This window comes from Malaclemys terrapin, chromosome 11 (assembly GCF_027887155.1).
Source record: "Malaclemys terrapin pileata isolate rMalTer1 chromosome 11, rMalTer1.hap1, whole genome shotgun sequence".
NCBI lineage: Eukaryota > Metazoa > Chordata > Testudines > Emydidae > Malaclemys > Malaclemys terrapin.
Genome location: NC_071515.1, coordinates 7,975,836 through 7,989,767, shown reverse-complemented (window position 1 = coordinate 7,989,767; position 13,932 = coordinate 7,975,836). Strand labels below are relative to the sequence as shown.

Here is a 13,932-nt window from a genome sequence, read left to right as displayed (position 1 = left end):
GGAAAGGAGAAGATGTTACCTCCATGCAGTGAAGGATTCAAAGAGGTGGATAACAGTCAGATTGATGGGTAAGGAAGATGATTTCAGCTGGGAGGAAGACAGGAGATGATCAGGGCACAGATGTCACATCTAGCTGCAAGTATAGATAGGAAGGGTTGGAACTTCACAACAGCTGGGAGAAAGAATGGCCAAGATTTGGCTACTGTAGCAGAATAAAAGATAGAAAATGGTTAATCAGTGGAATAACCAATGTTCACTTATTTCAAACAAACTTTTTTCTGTGTCAGTGATGAAGCAAGCATGATGGCTGGAGGCCAATTTTTATTCTCACTTGATATAAATTCTCCTAGATGATCAGAAAGGGAGTTTTAGCAAAACCAGGTATTTAACCCCTAATGATCACCAAAATCAGGTTTTTTGAGGGGGTCAGTTAAAACTTACAAGAGCTATATGGTGTAAAGGTTTATAGATTTGCTAGTGATGAGAGCATGAGGTTGTCTTCTTGCATGAGTTGCATGAGCAACTCTTCCTTTCTGAGACGGTCAGAGCTCCTTAAGAAAGGAACACAGAAAAAGATGGAACACTCTTGGGTGGAGCTCTGTTTGTGGGTGGAGCTCGTGAGTACCACTACTTTTTTCTGCACTGGATCCACAGATTAGATAACATGAAATTAAAGTTACCTAATCCATGGGTCAAATGCAGGGGAAAAAAAAGTAGTGGTTTGCATAAGCTCGACCCACAAACAAAGCTTCACCCAGAGATACCAGAACAAGATACCACTTTGTGTGCTGCAAATCTTCATACGAATCGTTATTATTCCTTTTCTTTCGTGTGTATTCTGATGGTGGATTGCAATCCTTCTTTCTTGCCTGCTTTGATCAGGAGGGAAAGTGAATGTTATCCCGTTAGTGTTCTAGTTCAGCATCAACTCTCCACTGGAGGTAAATGGGAGCAGTTTACATCTCTGAGCTTCTTTATGGCTGTCTGCAGACTCAGGATTTGAGCATTGGCCTGCTAAACCCAGGGTTGTGAGTTCAATCCTTGAGGGGGCCACTTAGGGATCTGGGGCAAAATCAGTACTTGGTCCTGCTAGTGAAGGCAGGGGGCTGGACTCGATGACCTTTCAAGGTCCCTTCCAGTTCTAGGAGATAGGATATCTCACTATGTTAAAGAATCTTCAGATTGTGAACTGTGTATTTGCTACAATAAAGACTGGAATAAATTTTAATTGAAAGCCTAGAAACTCGGGGGGGGGGGGTGTGCAAGAGGGGAGTATTATGATGGTGGCCTCCAAAAATTACTGGCTCACCGAGCCCACTGGAAGCCAAACCCATTCAATCCCTGTTCTAAAATCCATCCACCCCCTATTCAAGACTTCACTGCCACATTGTCTATAGTGTCAAGAAGTTTCTTCTGAATCGAGCCCGAATTTGTTCTCTCAATGTTGCCACACATTTGTTCCTGTGCTACCCTAGTTCCTCTCCCCTCTTGGAGTTTACCTCCTTCAGATATGTGTAGAATCTAATGTCTTTTTGGTCGTCACTTAGAAATAATTAGAGCTCAGAAAGCTAGTTATTTAACAAGTGAGTTCTACCAGCTCCTTAATTACTTAGGCAAACTGTAGGAAGTTTTAAGAAAAAACATTTTTCCCATAATGAGGTGTCCAGAGCTGAATACAATACTCCAGAAGCAGTCTCGTCAGGGCTGTACTGAGATCAGGCAGATAAAAGATTAAAACTGATTATTTAAAAAGCCTAATTTTTTTTTTTAAATGTTCACAGGTTCACTGACCTCCAGAAGGTTTGTGATATTTCTTTTGAAAGAGAGAATGAACAGATTAACATAAATATACCAGGGAAGTTAGATTTATGGAGCCACAAGTTAGCAGTCTTTTTTGAAGATGGGGAAGATCTAACAGTTTCAGTTATCAGTACACACAAAGCTTCAATCATGCAATGGAACGTGCCTAGGAATACTCAGTGGAGAGGCGTCAATGGAGCGCCACCCAGGTCTGCTGGTGTGGATCAGACTGTTATACGAGGAAGTAAGTCTGTTTGAAAATTGGGATGAATATAAAATAGTCAGGCCTAGATACTATACATCTTAGAGCATTAGGAAAACTAGCAAATTCAATAGTTCTTTTCACAGAATCTCACCTCCTATTCATCCAAGCTATTTATTTTACTTGTTGAAAATAAATTTTAAAATAGAAGCTCAGTGTTTCAGACATTTTGGATAGCCATTCATTTATTCCTTCTCCATGTTCATTAGTTAGTAACCAATCTAAAATGTATATGTTACAAAGAGAGCACGAGTGAAACATTTGTTATATACATATATAAACAATTCTTTATTCAGTTTCTGAAGCAGACTTGGATAATAAAGAGCAAAGCTTCTCCTCCCATTGGAACAGAACTGTGACAAATTGTGGAATCATGAAACTCAATTTTAAAAAGGTATTTTTCCCTTTAACAAAAATCCTCATTGTGGACTGATCCTCAATAACTTTTCTTAAAGTCTTTCAAGCCAACAATAACTCAATATTGGTTCAGTGCAGTCATTGCTACACTACACTTCAATAAAGGCACATGCTACAATACCCACTTAAATACTTAATTTATATCTAAATTTCTCTGAGCTTCAGGTCTTTGAAAAGTATAAGCTTCACTTATTAAAGGAAGATGGAAAGAGAAGGGATAGTAGAACTTTCCGACATAGGAACAGAATAATAAAAAAGTCAGCAAATTAAATGTAATGTAATGAAATAGCTTGCAAGCACACAAATTCTTTCCTCATTTACCAAATTTTTATCTTGGTACTCATTATGTGAAGTGTCTTCTGAAAAATGTGTGGCTTAACAAAATGTATGTAAAATGGAAAAAGGCTGTGCAAAACAAGGTCAGTTTGAGGGAGAGACAACTTTGCTGGCCTCTGTCAGGTCTTTCAAGAGAATCCTTCCATAAATATAGCATTACATAATTCAACTGCACTTGGCTCAAATAAAGAGTAGAACCAAATAATTAGCGATTAAAATATCTCCTTACCTCTCGACTAAAGCCCCAATTCAAGGAAGGACCTAAGCACCTACTTAATTTGAAGCACATATGCAGCCACAGTGAGTCAGGACTGTTCACATGCTGAAAGTTAAGCATATGCTGAAATTTTTTGCTGAATCAGAGCCTGAAGGCTGGGGACTCAGTCACTCTGAAGCTCTGTCCAAAACAGTAGAATTCTGCTCACCTTAACAGCAGGATCTTCCCACTTCTCTCCCAAAGTTTTAATAGTCACCATAATGAGGTCTTCTACTACTAAGACTACTACACTTACAAAATAAACGATACAAGATTTAGTAACATACTCTAAATACAGGTACTGTATCCAGTCACTTTGGCAGCAGTAGTTGAATTATAATGAAAACATTTCACTTTCTTTTTCAGAAACTGTGTTAGAACACTTCCTTTTAATAGTTTTACAGGGGTTTTTCCAGCCATGACTGCAAGGTTTTGTAGTGTATCTGATCAGATAATTAGTTTTCTCAGCCTTCTAATAGAGAAAGGCAAACTTGAAGCATGTGATGAACACTTAATTGTAGCTCAGTTAAGGATATGTGGTTATTTTTAATTTATATATATCCCATTCTCATCCTATCATCTAATACATGTTAAAAAAGTACAGTTTATTACAAACCATATATGCTCCAGTGTTTGGTTAATTCAATGTATTAACACCAACACTCTTTCTGAAGAAACCACTGAACCTGACTGCAAATGAAATTATGATGCATGTATTATAAGGGAACATATAAAAAAAGAGTTTAGTAATTGTAAGCACTGAAAAATATTTTACAGAAAGATACTGAGAATTAATTTAATAATTGTAATGACCCCAGTTACCACACACATTGGTAGAAAGATGTAGTTTCATCATTGAGCAAGAACTAGTCTTACAATAATACAGTAAATGTTTTATTTACCATAATCCACAACAGCCTTGGACAGCACAGTGTTTAGCTGGTATTAGAAGCAACCACGTATTCTGTTTCGGTTATACATACCCCTTTTATTATTGGGGATGTACAACCAGCTGTACAACACCCAGAGAAGAAACATTTTTCTGCTCCCCCCCCCTTTTTTTTTCTTTTAACCTATTGAGGGCTGTCAGTCAAGCAAAATTACAAAGGTCCATTTAATTTGATTACCTTAAAATAAACACAATAACCTTTTCCTGAGTAAAAAAAAGTTCAGTATTCCATCAAACGCTTTCCTTCTCTCCTAAACTTTTTAATAATTTAGTGTATATTGAAAAAGGAGGCATCTAGAGAAGAAAAACAGCACAGCGACAATATATTTCTAATTTATAGATGCAGCTCTCCAGACCTTTTTAGGTTTTGAACACATTTGCTCCTTACTTTGGCCAGTTTAGTGTATTTGTTCCGGAGATTAAGGAAATGCTGAAATCAATTTCTGCTCATGTTCCCGATTAACAGAGAGAGCTTCATTATATGGCAAGGAGTAGAGTTTGGACTTGTTGCACAATGGAAAGATTTAACATAACAGAAGAGGCAAGTACTGAAATGTCACACACACTGTTTAAATCAGTCACTTCTGCAGGGCTCAGATAGAAAACTATTAGTTTGCTGTTGGGCTGGAATTACCAATGCTGCAGAAAAAAAATATATCAACAAAATGGCTGCAGAGAGAGGGGGCGGGAGCATGAACCCAATTTTGATTTAAACTGTTATAAAGCTCAGATTTATCAACCAGGCATGTGAACAAAACCTAAGATCTAATAATTTCAGAAGTCAAAAGAGTCAAACAATTCCTTTTAGAAGTTACATGCCTGCATGAAAAAATAGCTTTGTAGTGATGGTATAGGATAGCAATGTCAGATAAAAATACATATATGATTATTACAAAATAGTCACTGAAAGATTATGTACTACAGTAATCCATTTTCTCATTGATAAAGTGCATTTATCTAGCCTGAGAGTAAGTTCCACATTGATAAAGGAATGCTAAAGCACTTCACCAATATAGATTACAGGAAATCCAGAGCTGTCCTGAATCCTACAGCAGTTGTCTCAGCAGAGAGTCAGGAGGACATTTCTGAGAAGACCATCCCTCTGCCGGTCCAGTTGAGGTATTCCATTCTAATTCAGTACATCATTGGCAAGGGTCACTCAGCAAGTCACCTGTCCAATGCTATCTGAAGATTCCCACATTGATGGAAAGAGCCACTTCTGGTTTACGATGCTTAGTAGCCACTTTTCCCTCAGAGAAAACATCGTTCTGTAAACGCTGCGCTTGTCGGCTATAGGAAAATCAGACAGTGATATTTGCACGACAGCTTAATATTAATATCAGTGTACTTCTAGGAAGCTGTAAATCAATTTGGAACCTGATTATTACTTTGGCAAAGATGACATTGCACTCCCATACTTGCTAATTGTGTATTTAAGTGTGCCCCAGGTGACCAAAGGGCTGATTTTCCACTGCTCTGTATCTTGGGAGGTCAACCTGTGCAGAGAGGGTGTAACATGCTACAAAATCAGAATGGTCACACAAAATGCAAGCTAGGGGAGAAGGGAAGGTTACTTACATGTAACTGGAGATTCGTCGAGATGTGTGGTCCCTATCTGTATTCCACTGAGGGAATGCACACGTGCCATGCACCGGAAATGGAGCTTTTCAAAAGTGGTAGTGTCTGTTCCGTACATGCACCCCTGCACTGCTTTGTGATTTCACCCGAGGCGATAAAGGATGGGGTAGGCCGGCCACATTTTTCGTTCCTTCTCCACCTACCATATTCACAGCAGAGGCGAAGGAGGATGGGATTGGAATACAGATAGGGGCCACACATCTTGAATAACCTCCAGTTACAGGTAAGAAACCTCCCCTTCTTCAAGTGATGGCCTCTATTGTATTCCACTGAGGGTGATTAACCCTAGTTTCGAGGAGCGTCCCAGGAAGAGGACGGAACTGCGAAGTGGAAGACCGCTGCACCGAACAAGGTGTCCATTGCAGAATCATGCACTAGAGCATAATGAGAAGAAAAGGTGTGTACCGAACTCCACCTGGTTGCCTACATAGGTCCGCAAGGGGTACATCATGAAGCGCAGCCGTAGATGATGCCTGTGCTCTTGTGGAATGGGCCCAGATCCACCCTGTGGGGACCATCCTGATAGTTGATAGCACAGTGTAATGCATCCTGAGACCCACTTCAAGGTTCTCTGGATGGAGATGGCCTGCCCTTTAGTTCTCTCTGCTCCGGCAACAAACAGTCTGGGAGACTTCCAGAATGGTTTTGTCCTTTGTAGGTAAAAGGCCAGGGCCTTACAGACGTTGAAGGAATGAAGCCGCCGTTCCTCATCTGAGGTGTGCAGTTTGGGAAAGAAAGTGGGTAGGTGTATGGGTTGGTTGAAGTGGAAGCAGGAAACCACCTTTGGCAGAAACTTGGGATGTAGGTGCATAAGGAGACCTTGTCTTTATGGAATGTGGTGAAAGGGGGATCTGCCATCATAGCCCCCAGTTCACCAACCCTCCTTGCAGAAGTAATTGCAACTAGGAAAGCTACTTTCTTAGAGAGAAGAGAAAGAAAGCAGAGGCCAGAGGTTTGAAAGGGGGTGGGGGTTCTTTAATGAGGGGAGTACCAGGTTGAGATCACACTGAGGAGCAAGTCTGGACGGATGGGTATTTGCATACAAAGTCCTTCCAGAATCAAGCAATCAAGGAGTGGGTGAAGATGGAATGCCCTTCCACAAGAGACTGGAAGACACTAATGATTGCTACGTGCACTCTGATGGAGCTGAGGGCAAGCCCCGAGGCCTTTAGAGACAGAAGCTAGTCTAATAGCATAGGGATGCCCACGGCTTCAGGATACGACCTCTATGTTGGGCCCAGGCAATGAAATGAGACCACTTGGCCTGATAGGACTCCACAAGGCGATCCTTTCTACTACTGGAGAGACTATCACAGACAGCTGGCAAGCAGTCCTGTGCTAGCAGAGGCATTCATCCAAAAACCAAGCTGTCAGGTGAAGTGCCCTTGGATTGGAGTGTCTGAGTTTGCCACTGTGTTGCATAAGTAACTTGGGGAACACTGGTAGTGGGAGCGCGGGATGTTTTGACGTGCAGAGAAGAAGAGGGAACCAGAACTGGCAAGGCCAATATGGGGCAAGCAGGATGACCGTCACCCTCTCCCATCTGAGTTGGCAAAAAATGAGTAGTAGGAGTGGCAGTGGAGGGAAGACCGTTGTTCCAGTCCAACTAGTCAACGATCAGTGTGTTCCCTCTACAAGTGGGTACCGAGGCCTCCCCTGGAGCAGCATTGGATGCAATTGGTGTTGGTGTGAGATGCAAAGAGTCTCTGGTCAGAGTTCCCCAGCAGCCGAAAACATCCATGACTACTGTGTTGTGCACCACCCATTTGTGGTCAGTTGCAAAGTTTCTGCTGAGGGTATCAGCAATCACATTCTGGGTTCCCACAAGGTAGGCTGTGGCCAGGAGTATAGGCTATGATATGCACCATTTCCAGAGATGTACAGCTTCCGCATACAGTACTGGGGACCGTGTGCCACCTTGCTTATGTAGTAAACTGCGGTGGTGTTGTCCAACATGGCCAGGACATGATAAGAACAGACAGCTGTTAAGAATGTGTGGCATGCCTTGCATGCTGCTCGTAGTTTGAGGATGTTGATGTGCATCCTGGCTTCTTCGGCCATCTAAGTGCCTTGTGTCATGCAATGTCTCACTGGGTTCCCCAGCCCTCGAGTGATGCAGCAGTTATAACTGTAACACTCGGTTATAATTGAGGAAGGGAGGAAGGGTTTGTCCACCATTAAAGGGAAGAGATGACTTCCAGTGGAATGGTGAGAGGGATGCCCATGGATGGGCACATGGGGGAGCAGATTGTAGCCAGAGTTGTAGATAGCGGAGGTGTAGATGAGCAAAGGGTGTGACATACATGCACGCTGCAATGTGAGCGAGGAGGGAAAGGCAAGTTCTGGCTGAGACCAAGGGACTGATGTCACCAAAGATGATCAGATCCAGTAAGTGCTGGAACCTGTCTTTTGGCAGATAGGCGTGTGTGGAGGCCGCATTGATGCATGCTCCTATGAATTCTAGGAATTCTATAGAGCGCAAAGTTGATTTTACTACATTGATGCTCATTCTTAGGGAAGAGTAAATAAGTTGGGATGTCAATTCCCGAGCTTCTTTTCTGGACCGTGACACCAGCAGCCAGTCATCTAAGTACAGAAGGACAAGGATTCCTTGTTGCTGGAGGTGACCCGCTACCATAGAGAAAACCTTTGTGAAGGCTCGTGAGGCAGTGATATCTCAAAACAGCATGGGCAGTAGGTGAACCGCGGGCTTGGGGAAGCTAGTCCCTGGCCCTGCCCGCCCCTTCCACCTGAGGCCCGGCCCCTCTGCCCCTGCTGAAGCCCACCTGAGGAGTGTAAACAGGATTCCCTCCTCATAACTACGGCTGCAATTATTTCACAGAGGTCGCAGAAGTCACAGATTCTGTGACTTTCTGTGACCTCCATGTCTTCTGCAGCGGCTGGTGCGGCTGACTTCAGGGCCATCCGAGCAGCTGGCCCCAGCAGCTCCTGGAGACCATCCGGAGAGCGGTCCCCGGAAGCAGCGGCCAGGGGGCAGTCAACCCCCAGCACTGGAGCAGGGCTCCCAGCCCAGCGGGGTCCCAGAAGTAGAGATTTAGTCAGGGGTATTTTTGGTAAAAAAGTCATGGACACGTCACAGGCCATGAATTTTTATTTATTGCCCGTGACCTGTCCATGACTTTTACCAAAAATACCCCGGACTAAATCTTAGCCTTACTCATGACTATTCCAATTGCCAAAACTCACTAAGATGTGTCTGCCGAATCAACTGCAGCCTGAAGTATGGCCTTAACGACCAACTTGCTTTCCTCTAGACTAGCTTGGAATTCAAAATGATCCCGTTGAGGTAGCTTATCTGTGAATTTTGCCATCTGTCCATAGTGTAAGGAGTTGTATATGGCCATTAGCACCAGATGGTTCGAGATCTGGAACTGGAGGCTAAGGAGACGGTCCAGCCTCTTGGTCAGTTGGGGTGGAGCGTGGGTGCTGTTGTTTACCAAGCTGCTTAGCAGCCTGATTCACCAGGGAGTTGGGCGGAGGAAGAGAGAACAGGAACTCTGACTCCTTGGGTGTCCGTCCCTTTCACGGTTGGGGGCACACATGGCCAGGGCCTGCCACACAGTGCGTGCAGGTGGCAGAATGTCCTCATTGATCAGTAGGGCCACTCTGGCCAGTATCAAAGAATGCAAAATGTCTAATAGGTGGCACTGCTTGTTCTGCATATTTTCCCATGGTATTTTGAGGGCATGAGCTATCCTATGTAGCAGGCTCTTGAAATTGATGGTAGTTGTCTGGGGGAGAGGAGGAGATTGATAGTCTCATCCAGCGATATTGAGGGACATTCCTCTGGATCCGCCAGTGTGGGCTCATCAGGGTATCATCTAATCCTGGTTCTGAGCATCTATTCGGCAAAGGACAGGTTGGTGATACAGGAGAGTCCTCCCGTATTGAACAGGACAGTTCTGAAGGTAAATATTAGGGCCATGAGCTCCAATATGGCCAGCCTGGTTGATTCTGGCCATATTGTTATAGCAGTATAGTCCAGAGATACCAGTGGCTCCTGGGTTAAGGTAAGGGAGGGTATTGCCATGGTGCCATGGGACCTTCTGATAGTCATGTCTTCGGAACGGAAGCGGTGGGCCATATGTAATCTCCGGGCCTTCAGACTCCGAGGAGGAATTGGAGTCCTGCATCAATGGTGGTACTGACGGACCCAAGAGTGTCATATGAACACGGCCAAAACGTGGAATATTGGATATGGAGATGGGCTTTTAGGAGGTGAGAGTACTGGGCATGCAGAGAGTGCATCTCTCCCATTGTCAACAGTTCATGAGGCCCGGGAGTGGTTGCGAGTCTCCCTGGAGTCAACACCACCTGATCGATGGACGGAACCAAGGCCAGTAAGATTCACTGATTCTGAGACAGGCATTCACTGGACGCTGGTGGAGCTAGTGCCTGGGTGTGCTGGTCTGTAACCAGGACTGGCAGATCTGGCAAGCAATGCAGGCTTTTGTCACTCTTGTGGGTCTTACCCTTACCTCTCCTTGGCCAGAGCTCATGGATAGCAGAGCATCTTTCTTAGCCCTGGAGGAAGAGCTACTGCCATGTTTATGCGTGTGCTTCCGTGATTCATGGCTAGGCTCTGGCATGGGTGCATAGCACTGGTGGAGCCAGTCTGGGGTTCCGTGGCAGGTGGTGTACTCTTGGGAGTGTTCAGGGTGATGGGGGGGGAGAAAGAGGCGGGGGGGGGGGGGGAGTTCCCCGGCCAGGGTCTGACTGTGGCCCCATGGTGACCTCCAGGAGGTACTTCTTAAAGTGGAGGGCTCTGCCTTCCCTTGTATGGGCAGGGAAGGAGAGAAAGAGATGCTATACCTGGACATAGTGTGGGCTTCCCCCAAGCACTAAAGACAGCACCGGTTTTTGTCGCTGAGGGAGAACAAACAAAGGCAGGAATCCTGGCCTCTTTGTCATGCTCCATTACCCAGAGGCGGGTTTGCTGGAGACAGGGGATTTTTTGTGGGGAACCACCAAGGCAATGTCCTGAGTCCGGAGATTTGCAGGACTTTCAAAAACAAGGAAACTACAACATAAAACAACAAAATCCTGAATAAAGAATAGAAACAGGTCTTTTTGAGAAAAGTTTGGAAAATGTGTCACCAAGGATGAGAAGAGAACTGAAGCTCCAACTTGGACCATGCGGTGGTGAAAAGGAACTAAAAATGCAGTCAGTTCACATTGCCCTTTATCGCCTCGGACGAATCCACTGGGCAATGCAGGGGCGCATGCATGGACCAACAGACACTACTACTTTGAAAAGCTCTGGGCATATGCCCATTACCCTCAGTGGAATACAATAGGGACCATCACTCGAAGAAGAACTGAGCCCCACAAGTTGAATGGGTTCATGGTACAGAAATAGTATTAAAAACAAGAAGTTTTTGAGGCACCTTACAATCAACTCAGGATTGAATAAGGACTCGGAATGGCTGAGCCATTACAAACATTGAATCTATCTCCCCTTGTAAGTATTCTCACACTTCTTATCAAACTGTCTGTACGGGGCTAGCTTGATTATCACTTAAAAAAAAAATTTTCTCTTATTTAATTGGCCTCTCAGAGTTGGTAAGACAACTCCCACCTGTTCATGCTCTCTGTATGTGTGTATATATATCTCCTCAATATATGTTCCACTCTATATGCATCCGAAGAAGTGGGCAGTAGCCCACGAAAGCTTATGCTCTAACAAATTTGTTAGTCTCTAAGGTGCCACAAGTACTCCTGTTCTTTTTGCGGATATAGACTAACACGGCTGCTACTCTGAAAGAAGTTTTTGAATTACTTTTATTCAGTGCACCTCCTTTGGTACTGTCAGGACTGAAAACTGTTACTGGGCATTGACTATCCTTAGTTACATCTTCTGCCTCAAAGTATCACAGCACTAAAAATCTGTGAAAACTAGTAAACCCCTTTGCATATCTGAGAACACAAAAATACTGTAATAAATACCTTTTCTTTTTTTCCATTGCAAGCTGCCTCTGTGTCTCCTTCCCAATATCATCTCTCACAGTACTGAAGTCCTTACCATCCTCAAGTAGGAGATTCTGTTGCCAGAAAGTATTGAGTGCATTAGTTTATTGTTTTAGTTCTCATAATATATTACATCAGCCTCTTAGCAGTTTAATACAATTCATTTGGCTGAACATACACCTATACTCCGACATAACACGAATTCGGATAAAATGCGGTAAAGCAGCGCTACAGGGGGTCGGGGCTGCACACTCCGGCGGATCAAAGCGAGTTCGATATAACGTGGTTTCACCTATAATGCAGTAAAATTTTTTGGCTCCTGAGGACAACGTTATATCAGGGTAGAGGTGTATTTTTAAAACTTACAATCTTTGGACCAAAACACTTGGGTTACTGAATCTGAAATAAAACAGAGTGGTGGGATCCCCACAGTACCCTCCGCACTCTTCCATTAGGCTGGTAAAGAGCATCGGGAGAGGAAGCAACAGGAACAGTGCCCTGTCCCCACTTTCACACAAAGTGGTGACAGATGTTTATATGCAGTCACTGTCATACCCATGCAAAGGGATACAGAAGAATGAGGCAGAAATCAGGACACAGTGGATATTATTACTGTTGAAACTAAGTGCTTGTTCACGAATACGACTGGCTGTTAAATCCCAGCTATTTTCACAACTGTGTTAATTCTTAAGTTTACCTTTACACCGATAATGTCTCCATCTTTCAGGTGAAAGGGTGCTGACTGCAAACTCTCCTGTTTTTTCTTCCGTTTCCTCTTTGAAATTTGCTGGGTCTGAATAAAGCCAAAGTATCAAAGTGTTCACATGTCCTAAGCCTAGAGATTTCAGAGATTCTTAAACTGATTTTTGTTGGTTTCACCTTCTAAGGTATAAAACTCCTGTGGGCAGCTGCTCTTCAGCAACTGAAGAGTCTTATTTATTCTTAGAATTGCACATGCACCTATGTCAACAAGTTTTCCTCCACGTAGGCCCCTTACCCTCATTCACCCTGAGGTTTCCCACTTATCCTTCCTCTTCTCCATACACATACTTTAAATCTCCCACATCCCTCCAAAAAAGGAGGTCTAGATTATACTACATTTATAATCAGTTAACTATGGTCCTTAATCAGAGGATCTGCTTACTTCAGCAGAACTCTGTGTTATTTCCGTAAACTCATTCCAGCAACTATGGGATTAGAAAAAAAACAAAAAGAAAGAACAAAAAAGCACACATGAAAATCCAAACCTGCATTTATGGTTATATATATATAAAATCACATATTAAAATGGTTTCTGGTTTTATACTTATCTCTGGCCTGAAACCTTAGAAAGCTTTTCAATCTACATAAGCAATTTCTAAAGTACAGTAAAAGAAGCTGAGTGGAGCATTTCATCATGTGATCAATGCCACTTCCATCCACCCCAAAGAGCTTTTACCTCATTAACATCGCAGAACTTGGAAGTTCTACTGCAGGGGTGCCATTTCAGATTGGGGAGGGGAGGCGGGAGACTTTAACTGTGATTCCAGGGGCTACTTAGGCACTTGAAAACTCTAGGTTTTTGACAGATAACTTAGCAATTAGCTGACAGGAGCACTGTATCTAATTCCTATCTAAAAGAAAGAAAATTAATAATTATTAAACCCACTCAGCTCTAATACTAACACGTTCTGACATCTTTTGGCAAGTCACTTAAGGAACACTGGTTAGGTTTAAAATTTTAATGTATATTTTTATTTTGTTACTAACTCTACAGAGAGAGACTGACCCCGTCAGGACTTCTGGGTTCTATCTGAGCTCTGGGAGGGGAGTGGGGTCTAGTGGGTTACAGCAGGGGGTATAGATAAGGTTATATATAAGAACAGCAGAATGGCCATACTGGGTCAGACCAAAGATCCATCTAACCCAGTATCCTGTATTCCCACAGTGGTCAATACCAGATGCTACAGAGGGAATGAATGAACGGAACAGGCAATCATTGAGTGATCCATCCCCTGTCACCCACTCACAGCTTCTGGCAAACAGAGGCTAGGGACACCATCCCTGCCCACCCTGGCTAATAGCCATTGATGGGCCTTTCCTTCATAAACTTATCTAGTTCTTACTGGAACACTGTTAATAGTTTTGGCCTTCACAACATCCCTGGCAACAAATTTCACATGTTGACTGTGAAGGAATACTTCCTTTTCTTTGTGTTAAATCTCCTGCCTATTAATTTCATAGGGTGATCCCTTGTTCTCGTGTTAGGTGAAAGGGTAAATAACATTAATTTCTCCACACCAGTCA

At 43.4% G+C, this 13,932-nt stretch overlaps 1 protein-coding gene across 8 annotated transcripts in view; it reads right to left on the bottom strand.

The window, feature by feature from the left end:
- Positions 1-2,214: 2,214 nt before the first annotated feature.
- Positions 2,215-13,932, bottom strand: part of USP40 (ubiquitin specific peptidase 40) — a 60,768-nt gene continuing 49,050 nt past the window's right edge. For all 8 annotated transcript variants that reach the window (XM_054044062.1, XM_054044066.1, XM_054044067.1 and 5 more), the window contains 3 exons: positions 12,344-12,439; positions 11,626-11,720; positions 2,215-5,310 (listed from right to left, as the gene is read on the bottom strand). In XM_054044062.1, coding sequence (XP_053900037.1) covers positions 5,202-5,310; positions 11,626-11,720; positions 12,344-12,439 — 300 coding nt within the window. In that variant the 3' untranslated portion in view covers positions 2,215-5,201. The remainder of the gene's footprint in view (positions 5,311-11,625; positions 11,721-12,343; positions 12,440-13,932) is intronic.